General features: G+C 39.9%; 1 protein-coding gene across 1 annotated transcript in view; it reads left to right on the forward strand.

The window, feature by feature from the left end:
• SLIT3 (slit guidance ligand 3) overlaps nt 1-24,399 on the forward strand; it is a 527,919-nt gene that overhangs the window by 45,657 nt on the left and 457,863 nt on the right. Inside the window, exons 2-3 of the mRNA XM_049774569.1 lie at nt 4,891-4,962; nt 20,055-20,126. Coding sequence (XP_049630526.1) covers nt 4,891-4,962; nt 20,055-20,126 — 144 coding nt within the window. The remainder of the gene's footprint in view (nt 1-4,890; nt 4,963-20,054; nt 20,127-24,399) is intronic.

A 24,399-nucleotide genomic window follows, 5' to 3' on the forward strand; every position in this document is an offset into this window, starting at 1 on the left:
TTACCTGAGCAGGATTGCCAAAGCTGATTAAGGAGTACTTAACATAAGTGCACCATAACAACTATAGACTTGCTTGGAAGCTTGTTTTCTGTATCCACAGATTGTTCACTTATCTGAGATTCCACCTTAGCAAGATACTTCAGGAAGGCTTTTACTTGTTTGCCTGATCTTACAGCTCTCTCAAATCTCTTCATGCTCCCCATGTAGTCCAGGCTATGTCCCTAAACACTGAACTTTGCAAATTCTTACATTATTATCTTAATGTCTCATAAGTCTTACTTCTCCTTGCCACCATTCCCCCAACTAGATTCTAAATTTCCTGAGACCAAGGCCCTAGCTATATTAGTAATGGAATTAATGACCTCACAATTTTTAGAATTTTACAGATCAAGTAGTCCAGTCCCCTAGCCATCATAAATATTCCTTCAGATGTATGATACTCAGCAAATAGTAATGACTAGTATCTTGTTTGATACCTCTGCAATAGAAGGTGCTCCATTGGGAGGCTGTGCTTTGTAGACACTTGTTCACAGAGCAGGTGATCCTAAAGTCTGAGCTAAATGAATGGCATTCTCTTTAACTCTGTTTGCTGCTCTCTTCTGGGGAAGCCAATCCTAACTGGCACTTCTGCATCTTCTCCCTCAGAGTGGTTGGCTGTGGGTAAAATATTAACTCCATCAGGTGCTATTTAGAAAGTGCTTCTGAGTACACCTTTTCTCTTGAGCCTGTGTAATCTTGTAGAGATAGAATTTGAGGGTCATATTTTACACAGCATCAATAACAACATCAGCAGCCAAGGGTCCATAAAGTTAAGAGACTTTTCCAAAATCACCTGGCTAAGAAGTGAGGAAATGGGGACTTAAAAATCTGTGTCTTTGGGGTTTATGATGAAAGCTCTTTTCTCCACATTATGCTACTTCACTGGAGCTGAGTTTTACTACTCTGCCCCCTCCCTCTACCTTCCCAGCTGTACCAAAAGGGGGAAAGAAAACAAAATTTGCAGGATGCCACAAAATGAATCAAAAGAAGGGTATGAAATTATGTGCCAAGATAGGAACAGCGGCCTGCCCTAGAACATTCTTGTTTCATTTTTTCCAACATTGTTTCAAATTCTTCCTCCCTAACCCACGCAAGGTGTCAAACAGATGTGAAAATACCAGAGTTTCGAGTCACAGCTTTGGTTTATGATTCACTGATTGGGATGGGGAAAATACTTTAGGAGATTACCATGGATCCCATTTTATGAAAGCAACATGGTTGATGATGGGCTGGCAGAAAGACCTGGGTGGACACAGCAAGGAAGCACTTTCCACTGAGCTCTCCATGGGACGTGGTATTCCCACTGTCCCAAGTCTCTCTGGAATATAGTACAGGAAGTGCCTCTTGGCCAGAAGGGGACTAGTAAGGTCATTAGGAGTATCTCTTTGCCTGTTCCAGTAATAAGAGATGGGGCAGGCTCTCCTATCTGCTTTCTAATCAACTCATATTTCACTCAGTCAATAGTGAACTTTATGTAGTGGAAAATACTCAGGTTCTTCGATGGTCCATGTGGTGTGTTGGAGGTGATAAAGTCTGCCTCTCTAGTCTCAAATCTCTGCTTCATTCAGAAGTCTTACCACTTACTGCTTGTAAACTTCATGGAAAGTTGCAGTTTTGCAAAAGTCTTTTAAGCAATGAAGCTGATAGATTCAGTGTCCTTGTGAAAAGTGGGATAAGTCCTTAGCACATAGAATTGCCATATAAACTTAGAGAGAATGATACATACACATTTTGTAGCACTGTGCCCGCCTGGTGCGTAGTTTGGGTCCAATGAATAGCAACTCTTAGAAAGATATTAAGCATTTGGGGAGGATGGTCACACTCAGTGCTACATAGAGCTGCTTAAGGATCACTCTTGGTGACATTTGAGGTGTTATTTCTTATGTTGGAAATCAAATTTCAGTAGTACATGTGCAGTGTAAATGCCCTGCCCCTCTACCATCTCTTCACCCCTGATACTCAGCACTTTTACTTCTAAAGAAATATATTAAGATTTACTTTTCAAAACTGTTGCAAATAGAAAGGGATGAAAAGAACAAAAAACTCCAGGCTTGGTGATACTGTTTTTTGTCAGTGTAGACCTCTCTAACAAATAGCCCCCAGTCTGACTGAAGTGTTGTTTCTTGAACATGGCAGAGTCTGATGTTAAATAGGGAGAAAGGAGTGCAAAATCTTCAGTTCCATATTCAAGATCTTTGGGTCTTTTTGCCATCCTTGATGTTCTCCCATTGGAACTTCCAAATCCAGCCCAAAATGAGAGAAGAGAAAGAATGTGGAAAATTGTACAGGTTTTATGAATCATGCAGATGGCCACATAGATTGTGTCTGCCCAGGGAACAGTGATCAGAACCTATCTACAAAGATAGGAAATGCTGCTTACTTCTAGTGTACCAGATAGATGAAAAATAGTTGCCAGTGTTTAATGAACTGGGAGGTGACAAGCAAGCCTCCAAAAGGGCACAGTACTGAGAGTTGTATGAATAGAGTTCCAATGTTAATAGTAAATTCAGAATTCTGAAGGTGGCTTTCTCTTTTTTATAACTGCAAAATAAGTAACTCCTATATTATGTCTAAAGACATAATAATACTCTGTTTAATATTTTCTCTCCAGGGTGTGTATATGTGTGTGTGTGGGGCGGGGAGGATGAGGAACATTAGTGGCAGGAAAGTTACACTGGTGAAGAGTGGTATACATTTGATTACTGAAATCCAACTACAAACATTTTTTGTAACTATGGTGCTTAAACAAATTATCAAAAATATATTCTCTCGTGGTTTCTGTGGGAAACCTGGGGCTAATGGGATTCTGGGGTGGAAATTCAGGATAAAAGTACCTTACTTCTAGATGCTAGAGAGATTCACACAACCAGGCTAGCATCTGGAATGTCTCCCACTTTCCTCTCTTATGGTCTTACATGATTCAAAGAGCCAAACAGCCATTTATTGCCTCTTCTAATCTATCCTGTCTCTGGTGGTGTCTGTTCTTTGCATGAACAGCTCTCCTTTATTTCTATAGTTCTTCCTCTTCCTTTACCAACACACTGTTTAGTTTGATAGATTCCAACATTACCTCTCTCCATCACAGGTAGTTTAAAAGCAACGTGGGTTGCTGCTTGCAATAACAGAAAAATGACTGGAGGAAGGCAGGTGGTCTTCAGAGAGGGTGTCAAGAACTCACTTGAATTTGTTGCAATATTATTTTCCAGATCAGGAGAATAAACCCTTCTTTAAATTTTATTTTTTCTTCTACAATGAGCTATAATTTAAACATTGTTTCCCTTTTCCTTCTGTGCAATTGAGAATTTTTATTCATTATTCACTTATTTATTCATCTTTCTGAGGTAAAATTACAATAAGGGAAACTTCAGTACCTGACTAGAAAAACCAAAGGGTTACTGGACATTTTAATGGGAATCTGTCACTGGGAAAGTGGCCTAATAATAGCACTTAAATGGTCTGAAGTAAAGCAAATACAGTTACAAATATGTGAAAAAACTCCCACAGGCCATACAAAAACCCTTGGAAAGTTTCCTAAGAAGGCATGGTGACTAGGAATGAGTTTTTCAACAAGTATTATTCAAATTATAAATTATTTAGGTTTCCTTTTTGCATCTACTTTTCTTGGGTAATCTTTGTATACTGGTTCAAAGCTTCATTATTCACTTTGGATTAAACAATTTTTGGACTTCTACCATCTGTGATGTTTCTTCTTTTTTTTTTTTTTTTTAGTTTTTGGGTCACACCCGGCAGTGCTCAGGGGTTACTCCTGGCTGTCTGCTCAGAAATAGCTCCTGGCAGGCACGGGGGACCATATGGGACACCAGGATTCGAACCAACCACCTTTGGTCCTGGATCGGCTGCTTGCAAGGCAAACACCGCTGTGCTATCTCTCCGGGCCTGTGATGTTTCTTCTTAACACCAGAAATATCATATACGCTGCTTTCCATTCTTCTTCATGTACTTGTGTTAGGACCTTATGCCTTTAAGCTAAGGCAGCAGTCATGTGCATAACTGTATTTATAACTAACAGAAGATATGACATATTTACCTTTTCTGTTTGTCAGGCCTACACCCTGATGTTGAACTTTGTAGATAAATGAAGTACAGTTTTTGCCTTTGTGAGATTTGCAAACTACCTGAAAACAGACAACTTCCTAGCTCAGTACCAAAGTACTCCAAAAACCAAAACTTCCACTCAAATTGGCTTAAGTGAAAATATAAATATAAATATTTTATATAATATATTTATATAAAACAGTTATATTTTATAAGTATAAAATATAATGGCTCATATAATCTTGAAAGTCAGAGGTATTTTGCTTTCCATTTGAATGAGTCAAGGCATTTAAAAGATAGCACCAGAAATCAGTTCCTCACAACTAGGCCTCACAACTAGAAAGAATAGGCAAAAGAGAGTTTATGGGAAGCTGAGTCATGAATGCATTTGTGAAACAACTACTGTGTCCAGAGAGAATAAAGATGCTTATAAGTCTGGCCTCAATCAGGCTTTCTACACTCATCTCCATAAGTGGAAAGAGGTCAGTCCCAGTTGTCTGATATATGAGAGTTGTGGTGGGGAGCTTACAAAGAAAAATGTGTTATCAGTGGAATGGACAATGGAAACCAGGCAGCTAAACTAGTAGATGTCTACTCCATACTAGTGAATGGCTTATCCCATACAATATCCTTATGATTATTTGAGCATGTCCAGAGGATGCATTAATCATTGAAATTACCTTCTCTTGGACACGCAATATTTCTGCAGTCCTAGATAGTCCCAGATAGTCTGGGTTGAATTGACCCTAAGTTTAAACCTACAATAATCTGACCCAATTTTTTTCTTTATTATAGTGACCTGGACAGAAATAACATCACCAGGATCACTAAGACGGACTTTGCTGGACTCAAGAACCTCCGAGTCTTGTAAGTATCATGTGATTCTTTAGTGCACTTTCACTTTCAGCTCTTCAACCTTGTGCAAATGTTCTACTGACCTGACATCACACCTATATATACGGGGGGCCTTAGGAGCTCAGTGTTTTACAGAAAAAAGCCTTTCATTAGTATCCTGGGTTTTCACAGTTATCTCATTTGGTGTCTCTGGCTGCTGGCTGGGCTAGCATGGAATGGAAGAAATCAGTTCAAGTGACAGGGAGAACAGAAGGCTGTACATGAATAATAAATCAGCATGCCTAGCTTCTGGATGAAAGCAATGTCAGGTTGACTAACCATGCTCCCCTTCCATTGAGATTATAATTTCTTCTTCAGTTTGTGGATTGATTGAAGGACCCACATTATTGATCTTGTTGCTTAATGGAGAGAAGAGGTGGGAGAAGGAAATTTAGAGAGGGTTAGAACCTTTGCTGAACACCCACAGCTGTGCAGATAGGTAGCAACATTTAAGACCACCATTGGTAGAATAAGGCAGCAAGAAGTATTGGACTTTATTGGAAAACATTGAATATTTTACATCCATTCCTGCCTGTCAGTGATGGACAAGCTTCCCAGATGCTTGTCCATTGACAGGTCTCAGATATTCAGAAGCACATGACATGAGTATAGATCTTTTTTCCTTTAAGTTTTCATCAAAAGTTAATTTTGACCCACAAGCTTGGCTTTATACATTGTGTCTGGGTCCTGTGCGTTTGTTTTTGGAATCTTGACTGATGGGCCCTTACTAGAAGTAATTGCTAAAAGTCTTGGCATCTGAAACAATTCCCTTCCTTTTCACTAATAACTTTTATAGTACAAAGTATTTGTTCTAGAATTAGGAAGTACCACATTTGGTTACTGATTCAAAGGGGCTCAGTTTTCTCAGATTTAAAATAGGCTACGAATAGTTTTTTATTGCTTAGAGCTACTATAACAGAGTGCTACCCTCTGGGTGTCTTAGACAACAGAACTAAGTGGTTTCAAAGTTTGTGAGGTAAATGTCCAAAATCAAGATGTGCAAAATTAACTGCTGGGTATTATAGAGGGCTGTTCAAGAAGGATTTGTCCTAGGTCTCTTTTCAAGCTTCTGGAGGACTTTCATATCTTTAGTTTCCATATTGTCTTTTCTCTGCATCTCTTCACATTTCTCAATGTATGTCTTCTCTGTGTCCAATATTTCTCTTTTTCATAAGGATACCATTGGTTTAGGGCCCACACTGATGTATTTTTTTTTTATTTTTATTGTGACCAAAGTGCATTACAAATCTTTCACTGCATCATTTATGGTACATAGTGACAATGAATGAGGGGCATTCCCACCACCAGTGCTGTCCTCCCTCCGCCCCTATTCCCAGTATGCATCGCATATCTCCCTCCTCTACCCCCCAGTGTGCTAGTGCAACTGGTCTCCACTTTACAGCTTGTTGTAGATTGAGCATGCATTCCACCGTCATTGGAGATAAAAAGGATAAGAAAAAGGGGAGAAAAAAAATTTGGTCACAACTACCAAAAAAAGAAAGGAGAAAAGAAAAAAAAATGGAAGAAAAAAGAAAAAAAAATGGACCCGGCAAATAAAAATAAAAATAAAAATAAATCTCTTAATAATAACCACAACTGTGAAAAAGAAAGAGAAAAGTGGAAGAAAAAGAGGAGGAAAATAAAGTAAAAAACTAACAAATCAACACAAAGCAAGAAAAAGTATGGGTATTGGAGTGGTAGGGTTTGGTGTTCCCCCCACTTTTTTTTTTTTTTTTTTTTTTTGCAGAGGCACAATAAGCATTGGGGAAGAAAGGGAATTCCCGTGGCCTAAGAGATTCAGGGTTTCTCCATCCTTGAAGCTTACCATCATGGGCTCAACTCCTGGCCCCATATATACTCATTACCCCATCCCAAAGGCTTTTTTGTGATGCCAGGAAAGTTTCCTCTCAGTTGTGTGTGAGAAAATCAAGCCACTGTAGCTAGGGATCTTGGTATTTGCGCAGGTTATAGGTCAGGGCCTAGGATAAAGTCTCTAGGTTCTAGAGGTTCCTATCCAACTGATGTAATTTTTTAGTTTGACAATTTGACTACCTAGGTCAATACTCTATCTTCAAATAAGGAAGGAAAGAAAGAAGGAAAGACACTTTATTTGCTACTGATGTCTCAAATAAGAAAGGAAAGAAGGAAGAAAAGACACTTTCATTGCTATTGATGTCTTTCTTCAAATCTATCAGCAATTGTTTTAAATATTTTGTTGGACCCTCATTGGGTACATATATATTTAAGAGTTTGATTCCCTCCCTCCCTTCTTTCTCTCTTCTCTCCCTCCCTCCTTCCTTTCTTCCCTCTCACCTCCTTCCTTCCTCCCTTCTCTCTGCCTCCCTTTCCTACCTTTCTTTCCTCCTTCCATTCTTCCTTTCCCCCTCCTTCCTACCTTCCTTTCTTCCTTCCCTCCATCCCTTCCTCCTTCCCTTCCTTCCTTCCCTCCCTTTCCTTCCTCCCTTCCCTCCCTCTTTCCTTCTGTCCTTCCCTCCCTCTCTCCTTCTTTCCTTTCTTACTTTCTTCCCTCCCTCTCTTTTCTTCATTTCTTTCTTCCCTCCTTCCCTTCTCCTTTCTCTTCCTCCCATCCCTCTCCCCTCCCCTCCTTTCCTCCCTCCCTTCCCTCTCCTCCTTCTCTCTTTTCCCTTTCTCCCTCCCCTCTCTCACCCCTCCTCCTTCCCTCTCTCCCCTCCCTCCCCTTCCCTCTTCTCCCTCTCTTCCTCCCTTCTCTTTATCTCTCCTTTCTCTCACACCTCCCTCCCCCTCCCCTTCCTCTTCTTCCCTCTTCCTCCTCACTCCCCTTCCTCCTCACTCCCCTTCCCTCCTCTTCCTTCCCCTCCCTCCCTCCCTCCCTCCCCTCCCTCTTCTTCCCCTCCCTCCCTCCCTTCCTGCCTTCCTTCTTTCCTTCCTTTCCTTCCTCCCTCCCTCCCCTCCTTTTTCTTCCCTCCTCCCCCTCCCCTTCCCTCCTCCTCCTTCCCCTCCCTCCTTCCCTCCCTACCTTCCTTCCTTCCTTCCTTCCTTCCTTCCTTCCTTCCTTCCTTCCTTCCTTCCTTCCTTCCTTCCTTCCTTTCTCCCTTAGTGATGGTCCAGGCTCTGTACATGGGATTGCTCAAGCAATATTTGAGGAACTACATGGTGCTTGGGGTTAAGTCCTTGCAGTAAATGATGCTTTTTGTTTGTTTTGTTTTGTTTTTGTTTTGTTTTTATGTTTTGTGTTTGGGGCCACCCTGGTGATGATCAGGGGTTACTCCTGGCTATGTGCTTGTAAATCACTCCTGGCTTGGAGGACCATACGGGATGCTGGGATCAAACCCAGGTTGGCCCTGAGTCAGCCACATGCTTGGCAAAGGCCCTACTGCTGTGCTATTACTTCAGCCATGAGATCATGAGTTTGATCCCCAGCTCTGCTGCATGCATAGTGAGATCTTGAAAGCTGTGCTGCTTGTGCCTGGGCTGAGACCTCCAACTCTGTAAGCATGTTTCAGAGAATATAGAGTGTATTCCAGAAGCGCCATGGAGCCCTACAATCCAGAATGTGATCCAATATAACCAAAAAGGTAACCCCCAAGTAAGCATCTGTGCAAGCTGGTGTGTGCCCCCTCTGAGCACTATGACCAAAAAATAGTGTGGGATTATCAGTCACCACAACAAAAGCAGGAAAGGTAAGTGGGGGGGGGGTAGGGAAGGGAATGGAGAATAAAATAAAGCTTTTGCTAGAGACTCCTATATTTTATTTGTCATAGGCATAGATAAGTGACAGAGGTTTTGTTTGCTTGTTTTGCTTGTTTTGAGGACACAAATAGTGGTGCTCATGGTTTACTGTTGGTTCCATGCTCAGCATATTATTGCTCTAGCCCTCAACATTTGATTATTACCTATATTTTCTTTTCTTTTCCTGTTACTAAAGAATTCTGCATACTGTGTGTTTTCAACTTATCAATAAAAATACAGGTGATTCTCATTTGTATTCCCCACTTCCTGTGCTTATGAGTGTCTTTTCTAACTTCTCTTTTCCTTAAAAAACTGATTTTATCCCAGTGGGGTGCTAGAGTTCTTTTTATATTAATATATTTATTCAAACATCTTGATTATAAATATGATTATAGTTGGGTTTTAGTCATGTAAAGAACATCTGCCTTCACCAATGCAACATTTACATCACCAGTGTCCCAAATCTCCTGTCTCCAAACCCCACTCCCAACTGTACTCTAGATAGGCTTTCTAATTCCCTCATTCATTCACATTGTTATGATAGTTCTCAATATAGTTGTATCTCTAACTGCACTCATTACTCTTTGTGGTGAGCTTCATGTCATGAGCTGGACCTTCCAGCCCTCTTCTCTTTTGTCTCTGAGAATTATTGTACAAATGTCTTTTATTTTTCTTAAAACCCATAGATAAGTGAGACTATTTTGCATCTATCTCTCTCCCTCTGACTTATTTCAATCAGCATAATAGATTCCATGTACATCCATGTATAGGAAAATTTCATGACTTCATCTCTCCTGACAGCTGCATAATATTCCATTGTGTATATGTACCACAGTTTTTAGCCATTTATCTGTTGAAGGGCATCTTGGTTGTTTCCAGAGTCTGGCTATTGATAGGAAGGGAAGAAGTCAAGCTCTCACTGTTTGCAGATGATGAAACTGAACTTAAAAAACACTGAAGACTCTACCAAAAATCTTCAAGAAACAATAGATTCATATAGCAATGTGGCAGGCTACAAAATTAAAACACAAAAATCAATGACCTTTTTATGCACCAATATCACCAGTATACACCTTGATATCTTTTTCTTGCCTTATTGCTATAGCAAATAGTTCTAGTACTATGTTGAACAGCAGTTGAGAGAGAGGACAGCCTTGTCTTGTACCAGAATTTAAAGGAAAGGCTTTAAGTTTTCTCCACTGAGAATAATATTTGCCATTGGATTGTGGTAGATGGCCTTAACTATATTGAGAAAGGTCCCTTTCATTTCTATCTTGCTGAGAGTTTTTGTCAAGAATGGGTGCTGGGGGGCCAGGAAGGTGGCGCTAGAGGTACGGTGTCTGCCTTGCAAGCGCTAGCATAGGACGAACAGTGGTTCGATCCCCCGGCGTCCCATATGGTCCCCCCAAGCCAGGGGCGATTTCTGAGCACATAGCCAGGAGTAACCCCTGAGCGTCAAACGGGTGTGGCCCAAAAACCTAAAAAAAAAAAAAAAAAAAAAAAAAAAAGAATGGGTGCTGGACCTTATCAAATACTTTCTCTGCATCTATTCATATGATCGTGTGATTTTTATTTTTCTTGTTGTTGATGTTGTATATTATGTTGATAGATTTATGGATGTTAAACCATCCTTGCATTTCCTGGGATGAAACCTACTTGATCATAATGAATGACCTTCTTGATGAGGCATTGAATCCTATTTGCCAGGATTTTGTTGAGGATCTTTGCATCTGTGTTCAACAGGGATATTGGTCTGTAATTTTCTTTTTTTTTTGGTAGCATCTCTGTCTGGTTTAAGTATCAAGGTTACGTTGGCTTCATCAAAACTTGGAAGTGTTCCCATTTTTTCAATTTTGTGAAAGAGTCTGGCCAGGATTGGTAGTAGTTTATCCTGAAAGGTTTGAAAGAATTCATTAGTGAATCCATCTGTGCCTGTACTTTCATTTTTGGGCAGACATTTGATTATCATTTTAATGTCCTCAATAATGATGGGGTGTTTAGATATGCTACATCCTCCTTATTCAATCATATAATATTATGAGTCCAAGTATTTATTCATTTCTTCCAGGTTCTCATGTTTCATGGCATAGAGTTTCTCAAAGTAGTCTCTATTACTCTGAATCTCTGCAATGTCTGTAGTGATCTCCCCATTTTCATTTCTGATATGTGTTACCAATTTCTCTCTCTTTCTTTGTTAGTTTTGCCAATGATCTATCAATATTGTTTGTTTTTTTTTCAAAGAACCAACTTCTGCTTTCATTGATTTTTCAGATTGTTTTTTGAGTTTCTACTTCATTGATATCTGCTCTAAGCTTTGTTATTTTCTTCTGTCTTACTTCTTGTTCCTTTTGTTGATCAGTTTCTAATTCTATAAGCTGCGTCATTAAGCTATTCAGGTATGCCCCCTCTTCCTTCCTTATATGTGCTTGCAAAGCTATAAATTTTCCTCTCAGTACAGCTTTTGCTGTGTCCCATAGGTTCTGAGAGTTTGTCTTCATTGTCATTTGTTTCCAGGAAAGTTTTGATTTCCTCTTTGATTTTATCTCAGACCCTAGTTGTTCAGTAGTAGGCTATTTAATTTCCAGGTGTTAAAGTTTTTATTCTTTGTCCCTTTGTAGTTGACGTCTAATTTTATAGCCTGTGGTCAGTGAAGGTAGCCTGCAAAATTTTTATCCTCTTGATTTTGTGGAGATGTGTTTAATGTGCCACCATGTGATCTATCCTGGAGAATGACCCATGTACATTAGAGATGAATGTGTATCCAGGTTTCTGTGGGTGGAGTGTTCTAAATATATCTACTAGGCCTCTTTCTTCTATTTCTCTTTTCATGTCTAGTATATTTTTGTTGGGTTTCAGTCTGCTTGACCTATCAAGTGTTGACAGGGCTGTGTCGAGGTCTCCCACAATTATTGTGTTGTTATTGATATCTTTTTCAGATTTGTCAATAATTGTATTAAATATTTTGCTGGTCTCTCATGGAATGCATATATGTTTAGAAGAGTGATTTATTCCTGCTGTACATATCCCTCGATTAGTACAAAATGTCCATCTTTGTCCCTTACGACTTTTCTGAGTTTAAAGTTTGTGTCATTTGATATTAGTATGGCTACTCCAGCTTTTTTTAAGGGTATTGTTTGCTTGCATGATTTTCCTCCAGCCTTTACTTTTGAGTCTATATTTGTTCTGACTATTCAGGTGTGTGTTTCTTGTAGGCAGCAGAAGGTTGGATTCAGTTTTTTTGATCCATTTAGCCACGCTGTGTCTCTTAACAGGTGCTTTTAGTCCATTGACATTGAGAGAGATAATTGTCTTGGGATTTAGAGCTGTCATTGTGTAGATGTTTGGTGTGTCTGTTGTTCAATCTTGTCTTAAAGTAGACCTTTCAGTTTTTCTTTTAAGGCTTGTTTTGAGTCTGTAAAGTTTCTGAGCTGTTTTTATCTGTGAAGCTATGTATACTTCCTACAAACCTGAAAGTGAGTTTTGCTGTGTGCAGTATTCTAGGTGAAGCATCTTTTTCATTGTTTTGTCACTATGTCCCACCACTGCCTTCTGACCTTGAGTGTGTCTTGTGACAGGTCTGCTGTAAATCTTAAGGATGCTCCCTTGAATGTAATTTATTTTTGATCTTGCTGCTTTCTGTATTCTGTCTTTATCTGTGGGATTTGTCATTGTGGCTAGAATGTATCTTGGCGTGTTTTCCCTGGGGTCTCTTTTAGCTGGTACTCTTTGGGCATGCAGAATTTGGTGATATGTATTCTTTACTTCTGGTAGTTTTTCTGTGATGATGTTCTTGACTGTTGATTCTTCCTGGAGATTTTCTTCCTGGGTCTCTGGGACTCAAATGATTCTTAATGTTGTTTCAGTTGAACTTATCAAAGACTTCTATTTTTATCTGTTCGCATTCTTTGAGTAATATTTCCATTGTCTGATAATTTGCTTTAAGGCTTTTTTCCAATCTCTTCTGCTGTATGGAGTTGTTATGCATTCCATCTTCTAGATCACTAATACTATTCTTAACTGCTTTTATCCTTTTGGAGATGCTTTCCATGGACTTTTTCAATTTGTCTACTGAGTTTTTCAGACCTGTTATTTGACCTGTTACGTGAGTTTGGAGTTTTCTGATTTCTATCTTCATATTCTCTTGATTCTTTTTAGTGTTTTGTTTAATTCGATCTATGCTTTCTTTGAGTTCTGTGAACACCCTCCATATTTCTTCTCTAAACTCCATATCTGAGAGACTAACTCGATGATTGGACATTTTTGGTTCATCAAAGTTGTCATCTTCATTCTCTATGCCTGGTGTTGGTCTGTGTTGTTTCCCAATTGTCATGTATTGTGAGTTTTCTACATGTGGTGGTATTCATTATGTAGATAATGTGCACAGCCATGAAGTGAAGTGGAGCAGTCATGCTCCTCTGGCTCCACCCTTTGTGGGCGGGTTAACTCACCTCCAAGGAATAGAAGCCCTCAGGAAAGAATGCCACACAGGATCAGTTCTTAGGCCAAAGCAAACAGAGAAAAGTCCAGAGATGTCTGCTGTGCTACAGACACACGGCAGAACTCCAAATGATGCTTTTCTTGCACCAATCATAGAATTATCTTTCTTGTCCAAGGCAACATTTTCATAGATCCGTGGGATAGAACATAAACATATGATTTTTGTGTGTGGGACTGAGAAGCAATTCAACCTGGAAGAGAGTTTATCTCACTTTTAGTTATCACAAAAATGCTGTATGGTTTTATGAATAGTCTATTCTCACTGCAACTTATGGAACATTATAAAACTTTGTATTTCTGATTGAAAAGTATGCAGTGGTAATGATTATAATCCTGATAGATAAGACCTTTCATAAACCAAGAAGTAACAGATAGGTATTATTTTTAATACCTATTTGTCCATAGGAAACAGACCTAGGTTGATTTTAATGTCCCAAGTCAATTTAGCAGGTAACAAAGTAAGAAGAAGGAAACATAGAATTCTTTCTAATCCCCATGCAGTACTGAAGTTCATTTTCATTATATAACAGGCTTAGAAACCTATGAAGGTGACATTAAACATTTTAATAAAGGCCACTCACAGCAGTGCTGGGGAATTCCAGGGTTGTCTCCAATGTGTGAAGGAAACCGTGTTGTGCTGGGGGTTGAATCTGGAACCCAGTGCATGCCAAGTGTGCATGCCAACTTTTTGAACCATCTGCCCAGCCTATAGGGTATTTTCTATTGAAGAGATATAATCAGTAAATTCTGGTCATTTTAAGAACTGACATTTAGCAGCTGCTTTCTCCTTCTTCCTCCATTTCTCCTCATGCATCTGTAAGAGATTTCCTTTCATAAAAATCAAAATTTTCACTGAATGCTTCCTTTTCTAGCAGTCAAAATAATCCTTTGATTTTCTTACTATTATATTAAAAAGACTAATAAAAATTTTGATGTTTGTTTTCTTTCTGCAAATAGAAAGTTTAAAATAATCATAAAAGATATTATTACCTTTTGGATGGTCTGCTATGTTTCTTTGCAGTTTATCTTTTTAGCTAGGGTTAAGGTTGAATAAATTTTTATTTTGATAAATCATATCAAAATCATCTAATGCCCCTCAACTTGGTTGATATCATAGTATTTTCTTATCTTCTTTAATAGCTCAAACTCTGCCCCGTAATTGCTTCTTTATTACTCAGTGAGAAGCAGCTGGGAAGGAGAACTGAAATTCTCTCTCACTAATTCCAATGAGTTTTTAAATCTAGACATTTAAACCATATTTCCCATAATCTGTCCTTTTCTCTGAGAACTTCGACAATTATCTTTTAAAGATTTAGTCACCTTGGCACATTCCCTGTTTGTTACTTAGAATTTATAATGAAGCTAGAAAAGTCATTCTTATCTTGAACAACTGAATTTGGCACCTATTTTCATACAGAGCAGTTATTACAGTGTAGGTGATTGGTAATATTGGGGAATTTGGGGCTTTATCCTAAGGCATTTTTCTCCAAAAGACAGTGAATTTTAGGAGAAGATATAAAAATTTCCCAGAGAGATCCTTTCACTCACTGGGCAGGAGTAGGGAAAAGTCTCTTCCAGTGGTATCAATTATAGTTTCTGTCTTGGTGGGCTGTCACAAGATGGGAGCCAGCTTTATCTAAAGCGAGGTTTATTAAAGAGTTAAACTCCACCCAACCATCATCATATCCCCATGGGGCCATTTCCGATTCTGATCCAGTTTAAGAAAAAAATTCTAGCTATGCCAAAAGAGCTGAAAATGAACACAGTCTGTGTTCCTTTAACTTAGAACAGACTTAGGCTATAAATTGCTTTTCTAGATGTCCATCCTGAATTCCATATCTTCCTGCTGGTGGCCAGTAAAATTAAAGTGTTATCAATGATTTTAATACAAATTCCTAAATTGCAACTCAGTTTAAAGTCTGAATGGGAGGTTTATAACTCATTCATTCACTGGGTTAATTAAATGTATGCTAGTTGTTGGTTGGCTAGTTTTGCTTGAATCATTAAGGTCAATATTAGATTATGAATAGTTAGGAAATACACCTAAAAAGGACCTGAGATGGGATCTGTTAGGATCCCAGAAGGAAAGAGATGACTTTTCACAAATGACAAATGAGAAGAGATTAAAAATGATCTGGTTTTGGGGCTGGAGCAGTGGCACAAGTGGTAGGGAGTTTGCCTTGCACATGCTAACCTAGGACAGACCATGGTTCGATCCCCCAGCATCCCATATGAGCCCCCACGCCAGGAGTGATTTCTGTGCACATAGCCAGGAGTAACACCCCTGTGTCATTGGGTGTGCCCCCCCAAAAGCAAAAAATGATATGGTTTTATAAAAGTAAAGGGGCACAGTCAACAAGAAGTGATGCTATGGTAAGGGAGCTGGGAATGAATCTCTGGTCTGATTCTCTTTATGTTCCCTGATCTGTCATTGGTAATTCTCATCATCTGACCCCAACAGGAAAAAGCCAGAGTCAAAGACCTTTCTTGATGTAGCTGAGGTAGAGAAAGGAAAGACCTCAAATATATGTATATTTTCAATTCCTACACTTCCCTTTCTGAAAACAAACAAATCTATTAGTGCTAAGTAAATTAGTATAAAATGAAGAGATTTATCAAAAACTAATGTGCCATTGTTGGTCCTGTTATAATTGGGAAATGATGACAAGTTCTGGATGGATTGATTGAGAGTAGAAACACAGTTGAATACGCAAGGTGTATGTAGTTATTCCCATGACAGTATACTTCAAGGGCGGACAAACCTTTTATCTCTTAGGCCAAGGGAATTCCTTTCTAATTTCCCTAATATTTACTGTGCCTTGGGGGGGGGGGTTATGGGAGGAGGATATGGGATACAAGCTGGGAATGGGGGTGGAGGGCGGACAACTTTGGTGATGGGAATTCCCCTGATACATTGTTAATATGTACCTAAAATATTACTGTGAAAGATATGTGAGCCACTTTGGTCAAAATAAAAATTATTGTAATAATTAAAAAAAAAAAAAAGAAACACAGTTGAATAGTAGAAACAGTAGAAACACAGCCTCTAATCCTGTTGTTGAACTGGTTCCCTGTTAGCAAGGTATGCTAATGGAAGCTTCTTAGCATTCTAAGGCCCTCCTAGCCATATGATAGAATGACAGAGGACAAGAAGGGAAGGACAAGAGCCTTCATTGAGCCATCAACTGTACTTCAGACCCTGGATTAAATACTGAAGAGTGGTGTTTTCTCACTGTAATGGGACTTTCCCCCACATTTAAAAAATGAGGAAATTCAGTCTTAAAAGTTGACTAAAAGCTGAATGTCACATCATTAGTTAAAAGAAAGCAGGCAAGGAGTGTTGGAGAGTTGGTACAGTTGGAAAGACACTAACCTTGGACTCTCCTGACCTGGCTTCCATTCCTAGCAGCACATATGGTTCCCTGAACATTGCCAACAGTGATCCCTGAGCACAGAACCTGGAGTAAGTCCTGGTCATTGTTGTTGTTGGCCTAAAAATTTAAAATAATAAGAAAAGAAAAGGGAAGGAAGGAAGGAAGGAAGGAAGGAAGGAAGGAAGGGAGGGAGGGAGGGAGGGAGGGAGGGAGGGAGGGAGGGAGGGAGGGAGGGAGGGAGGGAGGGAGGGAGGAAGGAAGGAAGGAAGGAAGGAAGGAAGGAAGGAAGGAAGGAAGGAAGGAAGGAAGGGGAAGGAAGGAGGAGGGAAGAAGGGAGGAAGAGGGGAAGAAAGTAAGGAAGAAGATGGAAGGAAGAAAAGAGATAGGGAAGAAGGGAGGAGGGGGAAGGAAGGAAGGAGGAAGAGAAGAGAGGGAAGGAAGGAGGGAGGAAGAAAGGAAGGAAGGTTGGAAGGAAGGATGAAAGGAGGAGTGGAAGGAAGGAAAGAGGTAAGGAGGAGGGAGGAGATAGAGAGGGAGGGAGGAAAAGAGGGAAAGAGAAAGAAAGGTAAGGAGGTAAGGAGGGAGGGAGGAAGTAAGGAGAGAGGAAGAAAGGAAGGAAAGAGGTAGGGAGAGAAAAGGAGGGATGGAGGGAGGAAGAAAGGAAGGAGGGAGGGAGAGAGGAGGGAGGAAAGGAAATAAGGAAGGAGGAGGGAGGGAAGGAGTGAAGGAAGGATGGTAGAAGAAAGGAAGGAGGGAAGGAGGAGATAAGGGAGGGAGGGAAGACAGTAAGGAGGAAGGAGCTAAGGAGGGAGGGGTAAGGAGAGAGGAAGAAAGAAAGGAAGGAAAGAGGTAGGGAGGGAGGAAGGAGGAGGGAGGAAAGGAGGTGAGGAAAGATGGAGGAAGAAAGGTAAGATGGAAGGATGGAAGGAAGGAAGAAGGTAGGAGAGAGGGAGAAGGGTGAGAGAGAAGGAAGGAGATAAGGAGTGAGGAAGGGATGTTAGGAAGGATGGAGGAAATAAGGAAGAAAGGAAGGAGGGGGGAAAGAAGGAAGGAGGGGAGGGGAGGGAGGGAGGGAGGGAGGAAGGCAAGGGATTCTAAACTAGAACCTGAGAGCTAGCTGTGTGACTTAATACAAATAGTTTCTCCTTGGAAATCCTTAGGCTTTCCATGTCATTGTATTCATGTCTGTTCATTGAGGAATCCATAAGGGACCCATCTCCAGTGTCCAGGTATCTCATCCATGTCAAAGTATAGCAGACTGGGGACTCAGGTGGCCTCCCTGAGCCATACTCACTCTTCCAAGTTTCAATGTTTAGAAACATGTGCACTGAATTTTTAAAATGAGGTTATTTTGTGGTGTGTACGTATGCTAAGCTTCTTTCTTAATTCTTTCAACAAAGAAATAAAGTGAAATATATAATTCAGCCCAAACAAAATACTCCTCTCTATCACTAAGAAACTGCACAAGTAACTTAGACAAACCTTTTTTTTTTTATTCTGGATGATATGTATGGTGGCCCAAAGTCTCCTATAATTTATCAGTTCATTAGCTTTTATTTTCACTTTTTTACATAATTAATTTGGTAGCTGGGCCACACCCATAGTACTCAGTGCTCAGACAGCACTCCTAGTAGTGTTCAGGTGGCCATATGAGGTACTGAGGATCCAACCTGGATTAGCAACATACAATGTCTATGAAGCTCACCACAAAGAGTGTTGAGTGCAGTTAGCAAAAATAACTACGCTAAAACTATCTGACCATCTTACAGAGTGAAAGAAGTAGAATGCCTGTCTCGAATACAGAAAGGGTTTGGGAAGGAAGTGGGGGGCATTGGTGGTGGGAATGTTGCACTGGTGAAGGAGGCAGTTCTGTCTATGACCGAAACCCAACTACAATCATGCTTAAATATGGTGCTTACATAAAGATTTTATAATAAATAATAAATAAATGTATTTATTTTAAAAAATACCCACAAAGTCAGTGATTTAAACTCCATACTGTTTCTCTGACACCCTTATTTTTATTCTTTTTTTTTTAAAGATTTTTCTTTTTTTATTTTATTTAAACACCTTGATTACATACATTCTTATTTTTATTCTTAATTTCTTAACTTCCCAAGCAGTGCTCAGGGGCCTGAGAGCCACATCAGTGATTTTGGGCCAATCTAGACAGATGGTTGGTCTGGGCCTTATAAATGTGATTGATACTTCTCTGTCCCATCAGTACTTAGGGGTCTCCAGAACTATGCTGGGTGGGACATCACATGCCGCCCAGTACCAGGCATCAAACTTAGGTCTTTGCATGTAGGAGATGTGTATGTCCTGGACCTCAAGCCTTTATTAAGAGGCTTATCTTCTGTATTAGGATTTGTAGTATAAAGGTGAACAGAAGTTCCTATGTTCTTCACCCTTAGGCATAGCAGACAGGGATAGGGGAAGGGGGCATTGGAAGGGTCACTGATGAAGGGGAGTATATATTTTTTTATGACTGAAACCCAACTACAAACATGTTTGGAACCATGATGCTTAAATAAAGATATTTTTATAAAGTTAAAAAATTACCACTTAACAAATAAAGCTTTTCCCCCATTAAAAAAAGTCAAGTCCTCTCTCAAGACAACTTCTGTCCTGGGCATGTCAGACTTCTTCCAGAGGAACCCACACACTTCCTAAGCCCCACCTTCCATCCTGGCATCCTTGCTAATTTCTAGTTATGCCTGGTCTCGGCCTCCTCACTATAAGACAAGCTGCCTTATTGGTTCTTCTTTTCATATCCATGGAATCCATTTTAAACAGTCATTTCTCTAAGTCAGGGAAACACACATTTCATTATGTGCCCAATTCTCAGGCTATGCCACAGACATGAACCACACTCTCATAGCTAGAGTTTATGAGTCTTATTAATCACCTGTTTGGAGCATCTCTGCATTGATAAAACTGTAACTGGGGAATTTTAGCCTTGGTGTGGTATAGCCTCAAGCTCTAGCAACCAGATACAGGGCAAGTGGGGTTCTTGGCAGAGCCAGTAATCCAACAATAGCTTTACCCTATCTGTGAGGTGACCCAGACAACACCAGCCCTTTACAATGAAATATTTTTAAATCCTTGGAGGAGGGAGCTCCAAAAGAATAGATGCTGAATATATGTGTGGTTTTTTTATTTTGGGGGGGGAGCAGGGATTTTTTTTACCTCTTTCTTTCTGTGCAACATCCTGCAGTGCTTGGGGGGACATTTGCTGAGAACATTCTTAAAATAGAGGCATGGAAACCAATCTGTCAGGTAGAAGTGTGCAGGCGGCAAAACCCTGGTAACAGTGACACCAAGCTGGGATGGGAGTTATCTTATCCCACCAGACTGATCATGCTAGAGGGGTCCACAGATTGTTGGGAGGGGCTGGGTGACAGTGCCCACATGGCCTGAAGCCCAGCCTAAGGAGCCCAGAGATTTGCTTCTCCTTGACCTTTGCTGCTGCTCTGATTCTAGGCATCTGGAAGACAACCAGGTGAGCGTCATCGAGAGAGGCGCCTTCCAGGATCTGAAGCAGCTGGAGCGACTGTAAGTACAGCACAACCTCCTTTCTTTGAAAGGGTTTCCTCCTTTCATTTTTAATAAAGTGGCCTCATTGTGACCTTGCTAAAAGAGAGTTTTTAATGTTCAAGAAAATGTTTGCTCTTTAAGGCACCGGAGATGCGTGTTAAAGAGACACAGAGATCCACTTAAACTCCTTTTGTCCTTAAAAGCTGAAAGAACTGGCCTTTGGGGTTTGTTTTTCTTCTTCTTCCCAACCTTGATCTTTTTCTCTCTCTTTCTCTCTCTCCCCCTCTCTCTTTCCTTTCTCTCTTCTCCTTTCCTCTCACTCTCCCTCTCTTCTCTCTCTTTTCCTTTCCTTTCTCTCTCCCCTCTTCTCTTCTCTCTCTTCCCTCCTCTTCCCCTTTCTCTTCCCCACTGCTCTTGCCCAAGCTTCAGGCTTCCCTGTCTGGAAGAAGGAAGTTGCATTTATTCCAGTCAGAGAATCCAAACTTATATACTCTGTAGTCTTCTGCATGCCCGCAGGATCCTCTTCTAACTCCCACCTCCCAAGCCCTCTCACTGGTTTGCATTCTGGTGGGAGAGTGATGCAGCGAGGGGGCAAGGCTGTGAAGTGCTGCCTCTCCTCTGAGAAAGCATCCCCATGCAAAGAAGCCTACATGTTTCCACGACAAAATGCATTGCCCAGATATAAAAATAGGCCACCGCTGCTTCGTTCTGCCTCTGTGAGAAGGTGTGAGGGAGATTGGGGATGGGAGCTGAATGGAGCCTCTATTTGTTCTGTGGATGAGCGCTTTTGTAGAAAACGCTGGGACCATGGGGAAGATGAGACAACTCTGATGGTTAAAGTGGACAACTTCACCTTAATTGCATTCAGCAGTTGCTGACATCTGGATAGTTTGCTTTCTCTCTCTAGGGTGGGCATGGTCCCGGGAATATTTAGTCATGCACGTGGGCGGCTCTCTCCCAAGCCTCCCTAGAAGCATTCTAGAAGATTCACTGCTTTGCCTAATTTCACCTGCAGAAATTCATTTGGGCAAGGTGGAAGGCTTGATGTTGCCAGCTTAAAGCTTTAAGATTTCCCATGCTTTCCCAGCAGTGGACTCAAATTGTCCCCACTCTATAGGGGAAAGAAGTTCCTTAATATTCTTTCTGGTCAGCATCTGTTCTACTTTTGTGATGTTGGAAATCTGACTTTCCTTTCTTCTAAGGGGAAATCACTATAAAATTTATGAATTTTGCCTTTGTTTATACTTTCAATTTTCTTGAAATCTAAATTCTGCTTCTTATTTAGACCTACGGGAAAAATAAATGTCAAATATCTTCTTTTTTAATCAAAGAATCAACATTTGCATGGAAAATAAAAGTCCTTTGTAAGATGGTCTCTTTCTTAGTATTCTAATTGGAAGGGTAAACGAATTCCCAGCTTATTAATTTTGTAGTTGTTGTGGGGGGAACTAATTGCATACCTTAGATTTGCTAGGATCTGCAGGTGTTTTCTCTGTCATTTAATCCTTTTTTACAGGGAATCTTAAGATGTGTTACTACCCTCATCTATAGATGAAAAAACAGGCCCAGGGAGATGAAACTAAAGAACTGTTGGAGGGGGGAAACCACATGTCCCTAACATCAAAACCTGTGTCCTTTCATGTTTCTGTGCTGGCTGTTCATGTACCTATTTAATTCCAGGCAAATTGGGAAACTATTCTGGCAAAAAGGCACATTTCCTTGGCATGGTGAGCATTACTCAAGTACAGTGCTTGCCTTGGAGTCTGATGGATTTTATATAACACAAGAAAAACTTCTCTCCCTTTGGTGCTTGGAAGGTCATGCCAGTTGCTGTGCCTGATTTACTCTCATAGCTTAGCACATTGGAAATGTATTTCTTATTCATGCCAAGCCCACTAGAGTTTAGTGTTTATTTTCTGATTACTGGGTCTCCTTTATTTAAGAGGAGACTTGGGGAATGGGGCTTCTTTCTCTCTTGAGATCTGCCTTCTTTAAATTGTGCCTCCATCATGTCATCACTTGAATCAGGTCATTAGAAAGGAAAGTGGCCTGAAAGTTGGCACAGGGTGGCTTTCAAGCATAGTGTTGGGAAGAGCCTTAGTCACTTCTGATTTTCCCTAAGGATTGTCATACAACCTTAGCAAACTTCAGAGCAAGTAGGAAAGTAGGGGAGATAAATGCCCATAGGAGAGTGAACACACATATTGAGGGCCTGACTTACCTGGAGTGTGTGGTCAGGAAGGAGAGTGGGTTGATAGGCCACTGTTCTGGTATGCACAGTGTGCCCCTCTCACAGGGGCAGTGAGAGGACCTGCACTGTGACAGTATCTTGACTCGGGATGATCTGAGTTTAGTTATTCAGTCTGCTTCCAAACTGATCGAGAACTAGAGAATAATATATTGTATATACACATAAATATGTACATATGCAATATGTTTGTACAGAAAGAAGTAAGCAGGTGGTTGTACTATCTCAGGCTCTGACTCCTGACTTGCTTTCTCTTTCTCTATATTTAATTAATCTTTCTTAATTATACTTTGAATATAGGCTAGAAATGAAATGAGTTTCACTATAATATTTGTTTCCATTTTGAACTGTCATTCTTAGTGGCTCTCTTGAGGTTTAACGTTAAAGAGGAAAGAATTGTGTCCTCTGATTTCAAATGTTCTATTCCAGCATATATGGAATAAGGTGCTCCCAAGAATCCCATGGTTAACTTTTAGCAGCACTTAAACCTTTATGGGGATTTGTTTAAGGGTCACACTTGGTGGTGCTTAGGATTCACTTCTGAAACTCTGTGTTCAGGAATCATCCCTGATAGTCCACAAGATAGTTTCTACAGAAGGAATTACCTGGTCCAACATGTTTAGAGTACAGAAGATGAGAAACTCTACTATTTACCATTATGTGCCATATAACTTTCTAGAAATAATACTTACTATATCTTTAATCCTTAGAACAGTGTTAGGAAGTTGGGAGCAGGAAGTAGGTCAGTGTCAGAGTCCTTGCCTTGTATATGTAATGGATAGGGATATACATTAGTTCTGATACTAGCACCCACACACACTGTTCCTGATAAGAAAAACACAAAATTCAAAGTCTTGTCAGTGAAGTATTATTAACTCAAAATCTACTTTAGTTATATCTTAAGGTCTTGTAAAATAGAAAGGATAGAGAACAAGTTAAATGAAACAAAGAAGAAACTATTTCTGCAAAAGTCGGTATCATCCATGTCATGATAAAGGAACAGTTGATTCTTCTAGTTTCTAAGAAGCTTGGGAGAAAAATAGTGGCCAAGAAAAGGGGAAGGTCAGTGGAATTAAAGTATTCTAACATCTTTTAACTATCCAGGAAATAAAAATACTAATATATATAGTCCCTTGTTAAACAAAGAATATGTATTGTAATCCATAGGATAGCCTCTAATAGAGAAGGAGGTTTAAAATATATAACATACTAAATGGAGAAACAGAATAGAGGACAAAGAAGGAATGATATGCAAATAGGTTATTATTGAAATAAGGATAACAGAAAATAAAGAGGAACATAGAACACATGATACAAATAACACACTGAGATTATACACTTAAACACAAATATAATTATACTGTATGTAAACAACTAATCCTCCAATTAAAAGTCAAATTTCCCAAGTAGGTAAAAGAATAAAGACTACTCTAAGCTGACTACAAAAGAAAAGCATTAATTAGACCTAATAATGGAGAAAGGTTGAAAGTAGAAGAATAGAAAAGTTGAAAGTAGTTACTCAGAATAGACCAAAAGGAGGACTATTCTGTGTGGCTTTATTTATAGAATATGAAATTAGTATACATTCTGCATAAATACAGGAAATATATTGGGGATAAAGAGGTTGTTTTTTTATTGATATATATTTCTTGGTGAACGTGAGAAGACAGTACATATGTTTTGAATATCTAAAGCATAGACTAAAATACATTCATCAAAGGACAGACAAGTTAAAATATAGTTAAAAGACTATTCTTATGGTTGATAGAACCAAGCTACCGAATTATTAGCAACAGTGTGGAGGTTTCTAATGATAAAAATGAGGGCACTGTGAACAATTGCAGAACAAGCAACATTCTTTTTAAGTATACTTGATTCTTTTTATCAAAACTGGTTAAGAAAGGTGGTCTTGGGGCCAGAGAGATAGCATAGAGGTAGGGTGTTTGCCTTGCATGCAGAAGGACAGTGGTTTGAATCCCGACATCCCATATGGTCCCCCGAGCCTGCCAGGAGCGATTTCTGAGCATAAAGCCAGGAGTAACC

The sequence above is a fragment of the Suncus etruscus genome, chromosome 6 (assembly GCF_024139225.1).
Source record: "Suncus etruscus isolate mSunEtr1 chromosome 6, mSunEtr1.pri.cur, whole genome shotgun sequence".
Classification (NCBI taxonomy): domain Eukaryota; kingdom Metazoa; phylum Chordata; class Mammalia; order Eulipotyphla; family Soricidae; genus Suncus; species Suncus etruscus.